Source organism: Heptranchias perlo, chromosome 22, assembly GCF_035084215.1.
Source record: "Heptranchias perlo isolate sHepPer1 chromosome 22, sHepPer1.hap1, whole genome shotgun sequence".
In the NCBI taxonomy this organism is placed as follows: domain Eukaryota; kingdom Metazoa; phylum Chordata; class Chondrichthyes; order Hexanchiformes; family Hexanchidae; genus Heptranchias; species Heptranchias perlo.
Genome location: NC_090346.1, coordinates 18,340,038 through 18,359,045, shown reverse-complemented (window position 1 = coordinate 18,359,045; position 19,008 = coordinate 18,340,038). Strand labels below are relative to the sequence as shown.

Genomic DNA, 19,008 nt, shown 5'->3' with positions numbered 1-19,008 from the left:
CTAATCCAACAGACGGTGAGTAGCATTCAGACAGGATTTGAATTGGGATCTGTCTTTTCTAAAATATTCCCTTCAGCCCATCGAGCCTACCTATCCCCAGTATTCCCTTCGGCCCATCGAGCCCACCTATCCCTAGTATTCCCTTGGTCCCCTTACTATTCCATTTCTAATAATCCTGAATCCCGTTAGTTGACAAGAACTAATCCCGCGAAGTGTGGGATCAGCGATAAAAGAGTGAGAGAGGAGAGAGAGCGGAGAGCGAGAGAGTGGAGCACGGGATCAGTGATAAGAGGAGGAGTGAGAGAGGAGAGAGAGAGCGGAGAGCGAGAGAGTGGAGCACGGGATCAGTGATAAAAGGAGGAGCGAGAGAGGAGAGAGAGCGGAGCACAGGATCAGCGATAAAAGGAGGAGTGAGAGAGGAGAGAGAGAGCGGAGCGCAGGATCAGCGATAAAAGGAGGAGTGAGAGAGGAGAGAGAGAGCGGAGCGCAGGATCAGCGATAAAAGGAGGAGTGAGAGAGGAGAGAGAGAGCAGAGCGCAGGATCAGCGATAAAAGGAGGAGTGAGAGAGGAGAGAGAGAGCAGAGCGCAGGATCGGCGATAAAAGGAGGAGTGAGAGAGGAGAGAGAGAGCGGAGCACAGGATCAGCGATAAAAGGAGGAGTGAGAGAGGAGAGAGAGAGCGGAGCACGGGATCAGTGATAAAAGGAGGAGTGAGAGAGGAGAGAGAGAGCGGAGAGCGAGAGAGTGGAGCACGGGATCAGTGATAAAAGGAGGAGTGAGAGAGGAGAGAGAGAGCGGAGCGCAGGATCAGCGATAAAAGGAGGAGTGAGAGAGGAGAGAGAGAGCGGAGCACAGGATCAGCGATAAAAGGAGTGAGAGAGGAGAGAGAGAGCGGAGCGCAGGATCAGTGATAAAAGGAGGAGTGAGAGAGGAGAGAGAGAGCGGAGCGCAGGATCAGTGATAAAAGGAGGAGTGAGAGAGGAGAGAGAGAGCGGAGCGCAGGATCAGTGATAAAAGGAGGAGTGAGAGAGGAGAGAGAGCGGAGCACAGGATCAGCGATAAAAGGAGGAGAGAGAGAGCGGAGCGCAGGATCAGCGATAAAAGGAGGAGCGAGAGAGGAGAGAGAGAGCGGAGCGCAGGATCGGCGATAAAAGGAGGAGAGAGAGAGCGGAGCGCAGGATCAGCGATAAAAGGAGGAGTGAGAGAGGAGAGAGAGAGCGGAGCGCAGGATCGGCGATAAAAGGAGGAGCGAGAGAGGAGAGAGAGAGCGGAGCACAGGATCAGCGATAAAAGGAGGAGTGAGAGAGGAGAGAGAGAGCGGAGCGCAGGATCGGCGATAAAAGGAGGAGCGAGAGAGGAGAGAGAGCGGAGCGCAGGATCAGTGATAAAAGGAGGAGTGAGAGAGGAGAGAGAGAGCGGAGCACAGGATCAGCGATAAAAGGAGGAGTGAGAGAGGAGAGAGAGAGCGGAGCACAGGATCAGCGATAAAAGGAGGAGTGAGAGAGGAGAGAGAGAGCGGAGCACAGGATCAGCGATAAAAGGAGGAGTGAGAGAGGAGAGAGAGAGCGGAGCGCAGGATCGGCGATAAAAGGAGGAGCGAGAGAGGAGAGAGAGCGGAGCGCAGGATCAGTGATAAAAGGAGGAGTGAGAGGAGAGAGAGAGAGCGGAGCGCAGGATCGGCGATAAAAGGAGGAGTGAGAGAGGAGAGAGAGAGCGGAGCGCAGGCAGGGAGAGCGGTGAAAAAACACCTAAAGTGACGTCAGCACAAGAGAAGAAGCTGATTGGTAAGTAACTGGTGAGTGTATTTTTTTTTAAGTCTTTAGTTTATTTCTGTTAAGTTGAGTTAGTAATCTAATAAATCGAGGCAGGGCAGGCCACCTCATTCCTGTCAAATGCACACTTCCTGCCATGTGGGAATTCCAGGACGCTTCCCATGAACCTGAGAGCTACGTGGATAGCACGATTCAGGAGGTGGTCACCACGCAGCTTAAGAGAGTGCAGGCAGAGAGGGACTGGGTGACAGCCAGACAGACAAGGAGGACAAAGCAGGTAGTGCAGGAGACCCCTGAGGGCATCTCACTCTCTAACCAGTATTCAGTTCTGAGTTCTGGTGAGGGAGAGGGTTCCCCTGGGGAGTGCAGCCAGAGCCAAGACCACAGCACCATGGGTGCCTCAGCTGTACAGGGGAGGAAGAGGAGAAAGGTCAGGAAAGCAATAGTGATAGGTGATTCAATGGTTAGGGGAGCAGACAGGTATTTCTGCGGCCGCAGACGTGATTCCAGGATGGTACGTTGCCTCCCCGGTGCCAGGGTCAAGGATGTCACTGAACGGCTGCAGAACATTCTGGGGGGGAGGGGAGGACAGTGAACGGCCAGAGGCCGCGGTCCATGTCGGTACCAACGACATAGTTTGAAAGAGGGATGAGGTCCTGCAGGCAGAGTTTAGGGAGTTAGGAAAGAGATTGAGAAGTAGGACCTCAAAGGTAGCAATCTCCAGATTACTCCCGGTCAATATTCCCTCTAATTTTTTTCGGCCATATGTGGAATGAATTTGGGTTTGTGGACAGATATAAAGGCTGTGTGCACTACCGTAAAAAAAATCACAACTTTAAATAGAACATCCTCCTCGAAAACATTATTCAGGGTAAATAACAAACAGAACAAATGTACAAAATAATGGATAATTGTAACAATTTAATGTTATATTGGCTGATAAATTTATATAATTTATTAAATGGGTTTCTTAAGTTGCACTTGGATTGAGCAGACCAGTCTCATTATATTTTATTAAAAATTATCCAATGGGAACGATTCAAATCAGCTTTTTGTTGAATCAGCTTAATGACTGATTCAAACAGAAATAAATTGTGTGCAATCAGAATTTTTAAATTGAGTCAGAAATACAAAACAGCTGTCAAATCAGTCAGTGTGAATTTGGGGATAAGGAACAGTTTAATTGAAGCTCCCCCCCCGCCCATTCAGTCCTCAGCAGGGTTTAAAAAATGATTGCATTACAATTGTACACCTTGCAGGTCTCATTAGTTTTGGCCGCCTCTATGGAAGGCAGGGAGCAGTTTGGACATGAAGAACCTGAACTGAGGGAGGCAACGGACAAAGATAAAAAGAGACAATCCTTGGGACAACTGAGGGCTTTTGGATAGCGGTTGTATAAAACAATTTAAATCACCTTCATTGTTTTGATTACAATGTACCAGTGTGATTGGAAAGTATATTTTAGCACAATTGTAGAAAGATCTTTAATAACAATATTACACATGATCTGTGTCAGAATAATTTAACCTGTATATATGAAATATGGAAATTGATAAACAATTATTACAATATGCCAGGTAATTTGGGTTAATTTGTGGTTTACTTCAGAAGCTAACGTCGAATAGGATGGTGACAAAAACTGTTAATGGAACGAATCATAGACTCCCTCGAATGTTATTTGCTTCCAATGCCTTAAATACGTTTGCCTTTAGACTAAAGTAACAGTTCTCCACAATTCGCACGAGAGGTGAAAAGCTTTCATTTAATTGAATGCATCTCCTCACTGAATCTTTACTGAATCCTCGTGTGCTGAAGTTTTCTGATTGGAAACGCAAATCAGTTATATCATGAAGGGATGGAAATGTATATGTATATATAAACATATATAAGCTTTTACAATTTGTCAAATTAGTATATATTTTAACATAATATATAAACTTTTACACTATTTCATATATATAAATAAACTGTTACACTTTCTTTAATATATTTTATTTATACATATTTACACTATTTGTCCAATGAATATATATATATATCCATCCATTGGACAGTATACTCTTTGTGGAGACCAGTCTTTGAGCAGCTGTACCATTGACCTGCACCAGACATCTGCAGTACAACACTCCCATCCAACCTAACTTTAACTCCTGCCCTTGCTGCAAAGTGATTGATAGCTGATGTCACCTCAGCAGAGTCTCCACCGGTGAGCACTGGTTTGGCGCGCAGACGGAGTGATTACGTGCGCGGCTCACAATAAACTGCTCCGCAGCTGCGCACACGCACAGCTTAGAGAGAACAGTGCTCCCGGTGCCACATGCTAGTGAGTATAGAAATAGGAGGATAGAGCAGATGAATGCGTGGCTGGGGGGATGGTATAGGAGGGAGGGCTTTAGATTCCGGGGGCATTGGGACCAGTTCTGGGGAGATGAGACCTGTACAGGCCGGACAGGTTGCACCTCAATGTAGCTGAGACCAATGATCCTGTGGGGAGGTTCACTAGTGCCGGATGGATTGTTTCCTAGGCTATTGAAGGAAGCCAGGGAGGAAATAGCGGATGCTCTGAGGATCATTTTCCAATCCTCACTAGATACAGGGGAGGTACCGGAGGACTGGAAAACTGCAAATGTAGTACCATTGTTTAAAAAGGGTACAAGGGAAAGGCCGAACAATTATAGGCCGATCAGTCTTACCTCGGTGGTGGGCAAACTATTGGAATCAATACTGAGAGATAGGATAAACTGTCACTCAGAAAGGCATGGTTTAATCTGGGATAGTCAGCATGGATTTGTTCAGGGAAGGTCATGCCTCACAAATCTGATTGAATTCTTTGAGGAAGTGACAAGGAGGATTGATGAGGGTAGTGCAGTGGATGTTGTCTACATGGATTTTAGTAAGGCATTTGACAAGGTCCCACATGGCACATTGGTCAGAAAGGTAAAAGCCCATGGGATACAGGGAAATGTGGCGAATTGGATCCAAAATTGGCTCAGTAACAGGAAACAAAGGGTAAAAGTCGATGGATGTCTTTGCGAATGGAAATCCGTTTCCAGTGGTGTGCCACTGGACTCAGTGTTGGGTCCCTTGCTGTTTGTGGTATATATTAATGATATGGACTTGAATGTAGGGGGCATGATTGGCAAATTTGCAGACGACACAAAAATTGGCCGTGTAGTTGATAGTGAAGAGGATAGCTGTAGACTCCAAGAAGATATCAATAGGTTGGTGGAGTGGGCGGAAAAGTGGCAAATGGAGTTCACCCCGGAGAAGTGTGAGGTAATGCACTTAGGGAGGGCAAACAGTAAAAGGGAATACACAGTAAACGGGAATATATTGAGAGGGGTAGAGGAAGTGAGAGACCTTGGAGTGCATGAGCACAGGTCCCTGAAGGTGGCAGTACAGGTAGATATGGTTGTGAAGAAGGCATACGGAATGCTCTCCATTATTAGCCGAGATATAGAATACAAAAGCAGGGATGTAATGATGGAACTGTATAAAACGCTGGTAAGGCCACAGCTGGAGTATTGTGCGCAGTTCTGGTCACCACATTACAGGAAGGAAGTAATTGCTCTGGAGAGAGTGCAGAGAAGAGTTACAAGAATGTTGCCAGGGCTTGAAAATTGCAGCTACGAGGACAGATTGGATAAGCTGGGGATGTTTTCCTTGGAGCAGAGGAGGCTGAGGGGAGACTTGATTGAGGTGTACAAAATTATGAGGGGCCCAGGTAGAGTAGACAGGAAGTACCTGTTTCCCCTAGCAGAGAGTTCAAGAACTAGAGGACATAGATTTAAGCTGATTGGCGGAAGGATTAGAGGGGACATGAGGAAATACTTTTTTACCCAGAGGGTGGTGGGTGTATGGAATTCGCTGCCCGAATTGGTGGTAGAGGCAAGGACCCTCAACTCTTTTTAAAAGTACCTGGACCTGCACCTAAAGTGCTGTAAGCTGCAGGGCTACGGACCAGGTGCTGGAAGTTGGGATTAGAATGGGCACCTGGTTGTTCTTCGAGCTGGTGAGGACACGATGGGCTGAATGGCCCCCTTCTATGCTGTATCTTTTCTATGGTTCTCTGATTCTACTAGTCCTGTCGGGGGGTGGGGGGGGGGTTAAACTAATTTGGCAGGAGGGTGGGCACCAGGATGTAACATTGGAAAGGAGAAACAAGGTGCACAAAGGATTGGGAGAGGCAGATAGCACTAGAGTAAGAAATAGTACGGTATTAGGTGGGATCATACTAAGAGAGAATACAAGAAAATCTAAGATAGGTTTACACTGCATATGTGTAAATGCACGAAGCGTGATAAATAAGGTTGGTGATCTGCAGGTGCAAATAGCCACATGGGAATATGATGTTGTGGCGATAACAGAGACCTGGCTCAAAAAGGGCAGGATTGGGTACTAAATATTTCTGGATACAAGGTGTTCAGGAAAGATAGGGAAGGAAAAAAAGGAGGGGGGATGGTAGTATTGATTAAGGAGAATATGGCAATGCTGGAGAGAGAGGATGTCCTGGAGGGGTCAAGGACAGAATCTATTTGGTTAGAGTTAAGAAACAATAGAGATGTCATTACACTACTGGGTGTATTCTATATGCCACCAACTAGTGAGAAGGATGTAGAAGAGCAAATTTGCAGGGAAGTTACAGAGAGGTGCAAAAGCCGTAGAGTAGTGATAATGGGGGACTTCAATTATCCTAATATAGACTGGGATAATAATAATGTAAAGGGCAGAGAGGAGGAAGAATTTCTAAAGTGCATTCAGGAGAACTTTCTTACCAGTACGTTTCCAGCCCAGCGCGGAAGGAGACATTGCTGGACTTGGTTCTGGGGAATGAGGCGGGCCAAGTGGAGTAGGTGTCAGTGGGGGAACATTTAGGGAGCAGCGATCATAGTATCATAAGGTTTAGATTAGCTATGGAAAAGGACACGGACCACTCTAAAGTAAAAATGCTCAATTGAAGGAGGGCCAATTTCAATGGGATAAGAACAGATCTGGCCCGGATATTTTGGAATCAAAGATTGGCAGGCAAAACTGTAATTGAACAGTGGGCGGCCTTTAAGGAGGAGATAGTTCGGGTACAGTCTAGGTACAGTCCCACGAGGCAGAAAGGTAAGGCAACTAAAGCCAGAGCTCTCTGGATGATGAAGGAGATCGTGAGTAAGATGAAACATAAAAAGGGGCGCATGACAAATGTCAGGTTGATAATACAAGTGAGAACCAGGCTGAATATAGAAAGTTCAGAGAGGAAGTAAAAAAGGAGATAAGAGGGGCAAAGAGAGAGTATGAGAATAGACTGGCGGCCAACATAAAAGGGAATCCAAAAGTCTTCTATAGGCATATAAATAGTAAATGGGTAGTCAGTGGAGGAGCGGGGCCGATCAGGGACCAAAAAGGAGATCTACTCATGGAGGCAGAGGGCATGGCCGAGGTACTAAATGAGTACTTTGCATCTGTCTTTACCAAGAAAGAAGATGCTGCCAGAGTCTCAGTAAAGGAAGATGTAGCTGAGATACTGGATGGGCTAAAAATTGATAAAGAGGAGGTACTAGAAAGGCTAGCTGTACTTAAAGTAGATAAGTCACCCGGTCCAGATGGGATGCATCCTAGGTTGCTGCGGGAAGTAAGGGTGGAAATTGCGGAGGTATTGGCCATAATCTTCCAAACATCCTCAGATACGGGCGTAGTGCCAGAGGACTGGAGAATTGCAAATGTTACACCCTTGTTCAAAAAAGGGTGTAAGGATAAACCCAGCAACTACAGGCCAGTCAATTTAACCTCGGTGGTGGGGAAACTTTTAGAAACGATAATCCGGGACAGAAATAGCAGTCACTTGGACAAATGTGGATTGATTAAGGAAAGCTAACACGGATTTGTTAAAGACAAATTGTGTTTAACCAACTTGATAGAGTTTTTTGATGAGGTAACAGAGAGGGTCGATGAGGGCAGTGCAATTGATGAGGTGTATATGGACTTTGAAAAGGTGTTTGATAAAGTGCTTGTCATCAAAATTGAGGCCCATGGAATAAAAAGGGCAGTAGCAGCATGGATACAGAATTGGCTAAGTAACAGGAAACAGAGTAGTTGTGAGCGGCTGTTTTTCGGACTGGAGGGAGGTATACAGTGGTGTTCCCCAGGGGTCGGTACTAGGACCACTGCTTTTCTTGATATATATTACTGACTTGGACTTGGGTGTACAGGGCACAATTTCCAAGTTTGCAGATGACACAAAACTTGGAAGTGTAGTAAACAGTGAGGAGGATAGTGATACACTTCAAGAGGATTGAATCGGGGGCAGGGACTCAATAAAATTAACATTAGTATAACAACAGTAATGAAGAAAATAATAGCACTAAAGAGTGACAAATCCCCAAGTCCAGATGGTTTCCATCCCAGGGTTTTAAAGGAAGTAGGTGAGCACACTGCAGATGCCCTAACTATAATCTTTCGAAGTTCTCTAGATTCAGGAACTATTCCTCTAGATTGGAAAATTGCACATGTCACTCCGCTTTTTAAGAAAGGAGAGGGAAACCAGGGAATTATAGACCAGTTAGCCTAACATCTGTTGTGGGGAAAATGCTGGAGTCTATAATTAAGGATAGGGCGACTGAACACCTCGAGAATTTTCAGTTAATCAGAGAGAGCCAGCATGGATTTGTGAAAGGTAGGTCATGCCTGACAAACCTGATTGAATTTTTTGAAGAGGTGACTAAAGTAGTGGTCAGGAGAATGTCAACTGATGTTATTTATATGGACTTCCAGAAGGCATTTGATAAGGTCCCACATAAGAGACTGTTAGCTAAGATAGAAGCCCATGAAATCGAGGGAAAAGTACGGACTTGGTTAGAAAGTTGGCTGAGCGAAAGGCGACAGAGAGTACGGATAATGGGAAGGTACTCACATTGGCAGGATGTGACTTGTGGAGTCCCGCAGGGATCTCTCTTGGGGCCTCAATTATTCACAATATTTATTAACGACTTAGATGAAGGCATAGAAAGTCTCATATCTAAGTTTGCCGATGACACAAAGATTGGTGGCATTGTAAACAGTGTAGATGAAAACATAAAATTGCAAAGCGATATTGATAGATTAGGTGAATGGGCAAAACTGTGGCAAATGGAATTCAATGTAGACAAATGTGAGGTCATCTACTTTGGATCAAAAAAGGATAGAACAGGGTACTTTCTAAATGGTAAAAAGTTAAAAACAGTGGATGTCCAAAGGGACTTAGGGGTTCAGGTACATAGATCATTGAAGTGTCATGAACAGGTGCAGAAAATAATCAAAAAGGCTAATGGAATGCTGGCCTTTATATCTAGAGGACTGGAGTACAAGGGGGCAGAAGTTATGCTGCAGCTGTACAAAACCCTGGTTAGACTGCACCTGGAGTACTGTGAGCATTTCTGGGCACCGCACCTTCGGAAGGATATATTGGCCTTGGAGGGAGTGCAGCGTAGGTTTACTAGAATGATACCCGGACTTCAAGGGTTAAGTTACGAGGAGAGATTACACAAATTGGGGTTGTATTCTCTAGAGTTTAGAAGATAAAGGGGTGATCTGATCAAAGTTTATAAGATATTAAGGGGAACAGATAGGGTGGATAGAGAGAAACTATTTCCGCTGGTTGGGGATTCTAGGAGTAGGGGGCACAGTCTAAAAATTAGAGCCAGACCTTTCAGGAGTGAGATTAGAAAACATTTCTACATACAAAGGGTGGTAGGAGTTTGGAACTCTCTTCCGCAAATGGCAATTGATACTAGCTCAATTGCTAAATTTAAATTGAGATAGATAGCTTTTTGGCAACCAAAGGTATTAGGGGATATGGGCCAAAGGCAGATATATGGAGTTAGATCACAGATCAGCCATGATCTTATCAAATGGCGGAGCAGGCTCGAGGGGCTGAATGGCCTACTCCTGTTCCTATGTTCCTATGTAGACAGGCTGGTGGAATGGGCGGACACGTGGCAGATGAAATTTAACACTGAGAAATGCGAATTGATACATTTCGGTAGGAAGAATGAGGAGAGGCAATATAAACTAAAGGGTACAATTCTAAAGCGGGTGCAGGAACAGAGAGATCTGGGGGTTTATGTGCACAAATTGTTGAAAGTGACAGGGCAGGTTGATAAAGTGATTAAAAAAGCATACAGGATCCTGGACTTTATAAATAGAGGCACGGAGTACAAAAGCAAGGAAGTCATGATGAACTTTTATAAAACACTGGTTCGGCCACAGCTGGAGTATTATGTCCTGTTCTGGGCACCACACTTTAGGAAAGATGTGAAGGCCTTAGAGAGGGTGCAGAGGAGATTTGCTAGATTGATTCCAGGGATGAGGAACTTTAGTTGCATGGAGAAGCTGGGGTTGTTCTCCTTAGAATAGAGAAGATTGCGAGGAGATTTGATAGAGATATTCAAAATCATGAAGGGTCTAGACAGAGTAGATAGAGAGAAACTGTTCCCATTGGCAGAAGGGTCAAGAACCAGAGGACATAGATTTAAGGTGATTGGCAAAAGAACCAAAGGTGACATGAGGAAAAACATTTTTACACAGCGAGTGATTAGGATCTGGAATGGGGGTGGTGGAGGCAGATTCAATCATGGCTTTCAAAAGGGGACTGGATAAGTACTTGAAAGGAAAAAATTTGCAGGGCTACGGGGATAGGGCGGGGGAGTGGGACTAGCTTGATTGCTCTTGCATAGAGCCGGCGTGGACTTGAAGGGCTGAATGGCCTCCTTCCGTGCTGTAACCTTTCTATGATTCTAACTTGTCTGGTTCCTTCTTGAAACCCATCATGGTTTATGTTCCACCCCCCGTGCCAGTAATCTGTTCCACATACTGACCACCCTTTTATTTAAAAAAAATAGTTCCTCCTGCTTTTCCTATTTTTTTATGTTGTCCTTAATTTGTAAGTATAACCTCTTGTTCTTAAATTCTGTACACGGCAGAAAAGCTTAATTGGATCCAATGTGTCCAAACCTTTCATAATTTTAAACGCTTCTATCATATCTCATCTCAGTCTTCTCTTTTCAAGAGAGAAAAGGCCCAGGGTCGTCAATCTTTCCAATCTTACACAGGGTGACCACGGCAACAGAGAGCTACACAGGGTGACCACGGCAACGGAGAGCTACACACGCATGGATACTCACAGACTGCTGAGCTGCTTTTCTTTTGAACAACCTGAAGCTGGAATAAAACTCGACCTCCATCAATTGACAGGCAAATGTCGCCTGAGGGAAGTACTGTGAATTGGGGCAGACCATTCCCCCAGGATAGTGTATCCCACGGGATAGTCCTGGGGGGGATCCGAAGGGATAGTCCTGGGGGAATGGTCTGCCCCAATTCACAGTGATTGACGTACCCGAGGATTCCGCTGTAAGCGTTCCAGCGGAACGTCTGCTCGTGTTGTGTGATGTTGTGGAAAGGGCAGAACTCGTACTTGTACCTGCAAAAAAAGACAGCATATAAAAATCATAGAATCATATAGCACAGAAGGAGGCCATTAGGCCCATCATGGCTGTGCCGAAGGAGCTTTCCAATTAGTCCCACTCCCCTGCCCTTTCTCCATAACCCTGCAAATATTTCCTTTGAAATATTTATCCAATTCCCTTTTGAAAGTTACTATTGAATCTACTTCCACCGCCCTTTCAGGCAAGGCATTTCAGATCATTACAACTCGCTGCGTAAAAATATCATCTTAATTCTGTGTTCTCTGGTTAGCGACTCTCCTGCCAATTTCACCTTATTTACTCTATCAAAACCCCTCTTAATTTTGAACCTCTATTAAATCTCCCCTTAACCTTCTCTGCTCTAAGAAACAATCTCAGTTAAAGATGTTTCTTTACGTTCAGATTGTGACAGAGTTGGGTGAGAGATTTCAGAACTCTGCTCCACAGCACCGCCTACTGCCCAGAACCTTCAACTACATTGTCACAGCAACTGTTTACATGCAGGATTTCCCCTAGAAATTATGGATTCCATGATTATTAAAATTCTTTTATACAAAACGTCAGTAAAACGGACCGGACACACGACATGGAATTATATTATATTTATATTAATTATATTTACTGCAATTCAATAAAATCCCTACTCACGCAGACTCGATCATACTGAAGCATTTCCCAGCAAGTCTGTGCAGATGAGAAGGACCTGAAATAAAAATCACAGCAAATCCTGTCTTTGTGTTGCAGACCACATCACACCATCACTCACCGGCCCCTCCCCTGGGCGGAGTCAGGCACTCACCGGCCCCTCCCCTGGGCAGAGTCAGGCACTCACCGGCCCCTCCCCTGGGCGGAGTCAGGCACTCACCGGCCCCTCCCCTGGGCGGAGTCAGGCACTCACCGGCCCCTCCCCTGGGCGGAGTCAGGCACTCACCGGCCCCTCCCCTGGGCGGAGTCAGGCACTCACCGGCCCCTCCCCTGGGCGGAGTCAGGCACTCACCGGCCCCTCCCCTGGGCGGAGTCAGGCACTCACCGGCCCCTCCCCTGGGCGGAGTCAGGCACTCACCGGCCCCTCCCCTGGGCGGAGTCAGGCACTCACTGGCCCCTCCCCTGGGCGGAGTCAGGCACTCACCGGCCCCTCCCCTGGGCGGAGTCAGGCACTCACCGGCCCCTCCCCTGGGCGGAGTCAGGCACTGTGTCAAGGAATTGTATTATTGATCTTGTGGCTTCAACATTTGCGTTTGCCCTTCAGCCTTTTGTGTCTGATGATTTTTTTCTCCAATACTCTGGGCCTCAGGGGCACAAACGTTCAATCACTGTTCCCAGTAATTCCCAGAGAACCTGAGTTGCTGATACTAACAGATCTCGGGTTTCTGATCAGGATTAATCCATCAACGAGGAACAGCCCTTTCCAAACCTACCAGCAAATTCAAATAGGACAATCCAGCAAACAAAATATACAAACGTAAATAGGGCTAAGCTTATCATAGAATCATAGAAAGTTACGGCGCAGAAGGAGGCCATTCGACCCATCGTGTCCGTGCCGGCTGACAAAGCAGCTTAATCCCACCTTCCCACCTTCCAGCTCTTGGTCTGTAGCCCTGTAGGTTACGGCACTTCAAGTGCACATCCAAGTACTTTTTGAATGCAATGAGGGTTTCTGCCTCTACCACCCTTTCAGGCAGTGAGTTCCAGACCCCCACCACCCTCAGCTCCCCTCTAATCCTTCTACCTATCACTTTAAATCTATGCCCCCCTGGTCACTGACCCCTCTGATAAGGGAATAGGTCCTCCCTATCCACTCTATCCAGGCCCATCAATATTTTATATACCTCAATTAAATCTCCCCACAGCCTCCTCTGGTCCAAGGAAAATAACCCCAGCCTATCCAATCCTTCCTCATAGCTAAAATTCTCCAGCCCTGGCAACATCCTCGTAAATCACCTCTGTACCCTCTCTGGTGCAATCACATCTTTCCTGTAATGTGGTGACCAGAACTGTATGCAGTACTCTAGATGTGGCTTAACTAGTGTTTTATACAGTTCCAGCATAACCTCCCAGCTCTTATATTCTATGCCTTGGCTAATAAAGGAAAGTATCCCGTCTGCCTTTTTAACCACCTTATCTACCTGTCCTGCTACCTTCAGGGATCTGTGGCTATACACTCCAAGGATCCTCTGTTTCTCTACACCTCTCAGAATCCTCCCATTTATTGTGAACTCCTTTGCCTTGTTTGCCCTCCCCAGATGCATTACCTCACACTTCTCCGGATTGAATTCCATTTGCCACTTTTCTGCCCACCAGACCAGTCCATTGATATCTTCCTGCAGTCGACAGCTTTCCTCCTCACCATCAACCACACGGCCAATTTTTGTATCATCTGCAAACGTCTTGATCAAGCCCCCCCACATTTAAGTCCAAATCATTGATATATACCACAAAAATCAAGGGATCTATAACTGAGCCTTGCCAAACCCCACTGGAAACAGCCTTCCAGTCGCAAAAACACCCGTCGACCATTACCCTTCGCTTCCTGAGCCAATTTTGGATCCAATTTGCCACTTTCCCTTGGATCCCATGGGCTTTTACTTTTTTGACCAGTCTGCCATGTGGGACCTTGTCAAAAGCCTTGCTAAAATCCATGTAAACTACATCAAATGCATTACCCTCATCAACCCTCCTTGATACCTGCTCAAAAAATTCAACCAAGTTAGTCAGACACGACCTTCCCTTCACAAATCCGTGCTGACTGTCCTTGATTACTCAGTGCCTTTCTATATGACGGTATATGCAATCTCTCAGAATTGATTCCAATAATTTGCCCACCACCGACATTAGATTGACTGGCCTGTAATTACTCTGCCTAGCTCTTTCTCCCTTTTTAAACAACGGTACAATGTTAGCAGTCCTCCAATCCTCTGGCACCACACCTGTAGCCGGGGAGGATTGGTCAGAGCCTCCGCTATTTCCTCCCTTGCTTCTCTTAACAGCCTGGAATACATTTCATCTGGGCCTGGTGATTTATCTACTTTCAAAGATGCTAAACCCCATAATACTTCCTCTCTCACTATGTTTATCCCACTCAATATTTCACACTCCTCCTCCTGAACTTCAATCTCTGCATCGCCCCCCTCTTTTGTGAAGACAGATGCAAAGTATTCATTAAGAATTATATCAACATCTTCCACCTCCACACATAGTTTACCTTTTTGGTCTCTAATAGGCCCTACTCTTTCATTAATTATCCTCTTGCTCTTAATGTATTTATAAAACATTTTTGGGTTTTCCTTAATTTTACTTGTCAGTATTTTTTCATACCCTCTCTTTGCTTTCCTAATTTCCTTTTTAATTTCACCCCTGCACTTTTTATACTCCTCTAAGCTTTCTGTAGTATTGAGCTCTCAGTGTCTGACATAAGCTTTCCTTTTCTGCCTTATCTTACCTTGTATGCTTCTTGACATCCAGGGGGCTCTAGATTAGGCAGTCCCACCCTTTTTCTTTGTGGGAACATGTTTACTCTGAACCCCTCGAATCTCCCACTGCTCTGACACTGATTTACCTTCAAGTAGCTGTTTCCAGTCCACTTTTGCTAAATCACTTCTCAGCTTAGTGAAATTGGCCTTTCCCCAGTTGAGAACTGTAACTCCTGTTCTATCTTTGTCCTTTTCCATAACTATGCTAAAACTAACTGAATTATGATCACTACCACCAAAATGCTCTCCCACTGATACTGCTTCCACCTGCCCAGCTTCATTCCCTAAAACTAAATCCAGAACTGTCCGTCCCCCCCTCTCGTTGGGCTTGCTACGTACTGGTTAAAAAAGTTCTCCTGAATGCAATTTAAGAATTCTGCGTCCTCTATACCTTTTACACTGATTGTATCCCAGTTAATATTAGGATATTTGAAATCCCCTACTATTACTGCCCTATTGTTTTTGCACTTCAGAAATTTGCCTACATATTTGCTCTTCTATCTCCCTCTGACTGTATGGGGGTCTATAGTACACTCCCAGCAGTGTGACTGCCCCCTTTTTTTGTTCTTTAGCTCAACCCATATGGCATCAGTTGATGATCCTTATAACATATCATCCCTCCTCACAGCCGTAATTGTTTCTTTAACCAAAATTGCCACTCCTCCTCCTTTCTTATCCCCCTCTCTATCTCATCTGAAAATCCTGTATCCAGGACGATGAGCTGTCAGTCCTGCCCCTCTTTAAGCCATGTTTCTGTAATAACTAAGATATTGTACTGCCACGTGTCTATCTGTGCCCTCAGCTCATCCGCCTTATTCACTATACTCCTTGCATTGAGGTGTATACCTTTAAGCACCGAACATGGAAGATTGGACTATCGGTTGGGCCACACCTGGAGCCCACACCATTGACTAGCCGCCCCAGACCACCAGCTGGACACCCTAATCCACCGGCCTGCCAACCTCAACAAATCGCTCAATGCTCAAGCTCCCCTCCCGCACCCGACTGCCCAGCCGAGATCAGGAACTTGCTGCGTGGCCAAACCATGACCAACAACCCGAGTCCGACCGTGGGTAGTGGAGAGTGTGGGGGACGAGGTGAGGACGGGGTCGGGACAGGGACGGGGTCATGGATGTGCAGAGGCCTCCCATTAGTCTCTTTTACCTGAAATTGCAGCGGGGCTGATTTTCGGCTGGAGTCTGTTTACTTGGGACAGGAAAGGATTATTTAGCCTGAAACAGAAATAGTTGAAATTTATTGACGTTTTTTGGGAGGAGAATCAGTCCTTTCTATTTTTTCTCTTCACATTTCCCAGATATACCCTGGCAGCGACGGTCCCTTGTCCCAGGCTTCTACCAATGGTGCCCTGTCAGGTACCCAGTACTAGGGGCAGGGGAGTGCTCCCTCCCCACCCCACTGGTGCCCACCATCTCCCCATGGTCATAGATCAGATCAGAGGTTGTTTCCATTCCTCAGAGACAAACGAGAAAGGTCCTCGGCCTAATCCCTGGTCAGTGCTCAATTAGCCAATCCCAGACAAGCCCACGATTGGCCTCAGTGCTACTGAGCTTGGGGAAGGCAGGGTTCCCACCACTGATCATTCCAAAATACAGGCGTGCAGAGGTCGGTGGAGGTCCACACCGGTCAGATCATCACTGACACTCACAGATCAAGAATGGCCACTTGGGTGAGCTATCAGAGAGGGTGAAAAGGTAGCGCAGTGAGATGGGGGGAGGGGGAAGGAGGAGGAAGACAACAAAACAAAACTAGGTCCTGTGAACACTCCAAATATGGGCTGAAATAACCTGTTTTGTTTCATAATCCCTTTTAGAGGAAAGAAATAGAAGCAGAGATATTGAAAAGTGGCTCAGTCAAGAAATGTGTCAGCGCGTCAGGTATAGAGCACAGTGTCAGGGGCAGAGCACCAGGGCACAGTGTCAGGGGCAGAGCACCAGGGCACAGTGTCAGGGGCAGAGCACCAGGGCACAGTGTCAGGGGCAGAGCACCAGGGCACAGTGTCAGGGGCAGAGCACCAGGGCACAGTGTCAGGGGCAGAGCACCAGGGCACAGTGTCAGGGGCAGAGCACCAGGGCACAGTGTCAGGGATGGAGCACCAGGGCACAGTGTCAGGGGCACAGCGTCAGGGGCACAGCGTCAGGGGCAGCGCACCGGGGCACAGCGTCAGGGGCAGAGCATCGGGGCACAGCACCGGGGGACAGCGTCAGGGACAGAGGGACAGGGCACAGGGACAGAGGGACAGGGCACAGTGTCAGGGACGGAGCACCAGGGCACAGTGTCAGGGGCACAGTGTCAGGGGCAGAGCACCGGGGCACAGTGTCAGGGGCACAGCACCGGGGCACAGTGTCAGGGGCACAGTGTCAGGGACAGAGCACCGGGGCACAGTGTCAGGGGCACAGCACCGGGGCACAGCGTCAGGGGCACAGCGTCAGGGGCAGAGCACCGGGGCACAGTGTCAGGGGCAGAGCACCGGGGCACAGTGTCAGGGGCAGAGCACCGGGGCACAGCGTCAGGGGCAGAGCACCGGGGCACAGTGTCAGGGGCACAGTGTCAGGGACAGAGCACCGGGGCACAGTGTCAGGGGCACAGCACCGGGGCACAGCGTCAGGGGCACAGCACCGGGGCACAGTGTCAGGGGCAGAGCACCGGGGCACAGTGTCAGGGGCACAGTGTCAGAGACAGAGCACCGGGGCACAGTGTCAGGGGCAGAGCACCGGGGCACAGTGTCAGGGGCAGAGCACCGGGGCACAGCACTGGGGCACAGCACCGGGGCACAGTGTCAGGGACAGAGCACCGGGGCACAGTGTCAGGGACAGAGCACCGGGGCACAGTGTCAGGGGCACAGTGTCAGGGGCAGAGCACCTGGGCACAGTGTCATGGGCAGAGCACCAGGGCACAGTGTCAGGGGCAGAGCACCAGGGCACAGTGTCAGGGACAGAGCACCAGGGCACAGTGTCAGGGAATGAAAATTAATGGGACAAATGAAGTGTTCCAGTGCTCTGTGCTGCTGCCCTGAGCCACTCCATCACCGTTGTCCCTCTAAGTTTAGCAGTGCTTATATTTATTTACCCGTAGGTGTTGGGCTCTTCTACAATTTTCATTTTACCAGCGGAGATGCTGAGAACTGCAAAGGAAGCAAAAATAAAATATGTTAGCATCTGAAAGAAAGGCCGGAACTGCAATATTCACTGAAAGAACTCAAAACAGCGCCGCCAAGTGCTCGCTGAGTAAATGCTCTGCCAGGTGTGGTACTGAACCAGGCAGACCCAGGGTCTGTACCGAGTTAGTTGATCTTAGCCTCGATCCGATCTCCCCGAGGGAGAGGGGGGAAATCAGGCAAGGTGTCCTGCTGCTGGTCACTGTCCAGTCTCCCCTGGGTCAGTGTCGAGTGAGGGCAGGACCAGGCTCAGCTGCGATACTCCCTTGGTCAAATAGCCTGTTGACTCACTGACTAGGATCACACGTGAAGAACGGCATCTGGGGCGAGGTACTGGAGGGCAGGGGGCATCCGAACCCCAGCAAGATCCGGCCCCTTCTGGAGAGGAGAAGAACATGAGCCCTGATTTAAAGTGTTCGTGCTGCTATGGCCCAGAATATCGGGGAATGTGAGGACCGAACCCACCCAGAGGCACCACTTTAACACACTCACTGCACGAATAGCACCGGCTACTTACACTGTAGACAAAGGACTGCGGAGAGCAAAGGAATCCCAGAGCTGCCACACATTGCGATAGTTACCGCCACAGATGTTCACCGCTGCACTCAACATCTGCAGCTCCAAAACAGCCCTGGGCAACTCCACCAGGAAGTGGAGGAGCACCGCGGGTTGCTGGGTAAATGATGAAATAAACCTTTAGTTTCACAGAAGGATTTCCACACAATCTTGTGAACAGGGGGGTTAACATTTAAACAAAGTGTCATTTGTAGCTTGGGGCAAATGGCTGAAGGCTCCAGGCTGCGAGATGTGGGGTCAGGACCATGATTCTGCCCCCAGCCTGGGCCGGATGTATTCAGGCATTGAGTAGAGGCCAGGAACAGGAAGGGATAATCAGAGGATAGTGTCCCTTTCTCGGGCAAACAGCTGGTTGGAGAGCACTGCTGCGGGCGCCAGGTTAACACGTATCCCCTTCGACCTGTACCCCCCACCCCTGTACCCCCATCCCCTGTACACCCCACCCCTGTACCCCCGTCCCCTGTACCCTCCACGCCTGTACCCCCATCCCCTGTACCCTCCACGCCTGTACCCTCATCCCCTGTACACCCCATTCCTGTACCCCCATCGACCTGTACCCCCACTCCTGT

At 47.7% G+C, this 19,008-nt stretch overlaps 1 protein-coding gene across 1 annotated transcript in view; it reads right to left on the bottom strand.

The window, feature by feature from the left end:
• Window positions 1-18,522, bottom strand: part of gnptg (N-acetylglucosamine-1-phosphate transferase subunit gamma) — a 38,212-nt gene extending 19,690 nt beyond the window's left edge. Inside the window, exons 1-5 of the mRNA XM_068003087.1 lie at window positions 18,381-18,522; window positions 17,776-17,830; window positions 15,853-15,920; window positions 11,867-11,921; window positions 11,131-11,214 (exon numbers count right to left, since the gene is read on the bottom strand). Coding sequence (XP_067859188.1) covers window positions 11,131-11,214; window positions 11,867-11,921; window positions 15,853-15,920; window positions 17,776-17,830; window positions 18,381-18,432 — 314 coding nt within the window. The 5' untranslated portion in view covers window positions 18,433-18,522. The remainder of the gene's footprint in view (window positions 1-11,130; window positions 11,215-11,866; window positions 11,922-15,852; window positions 15,921-17,775; window positions 17,831-18,380) is intronic.
• Between the last annotated feature and the right edge of the window lie 486 nt (window positions 18,523-19,008).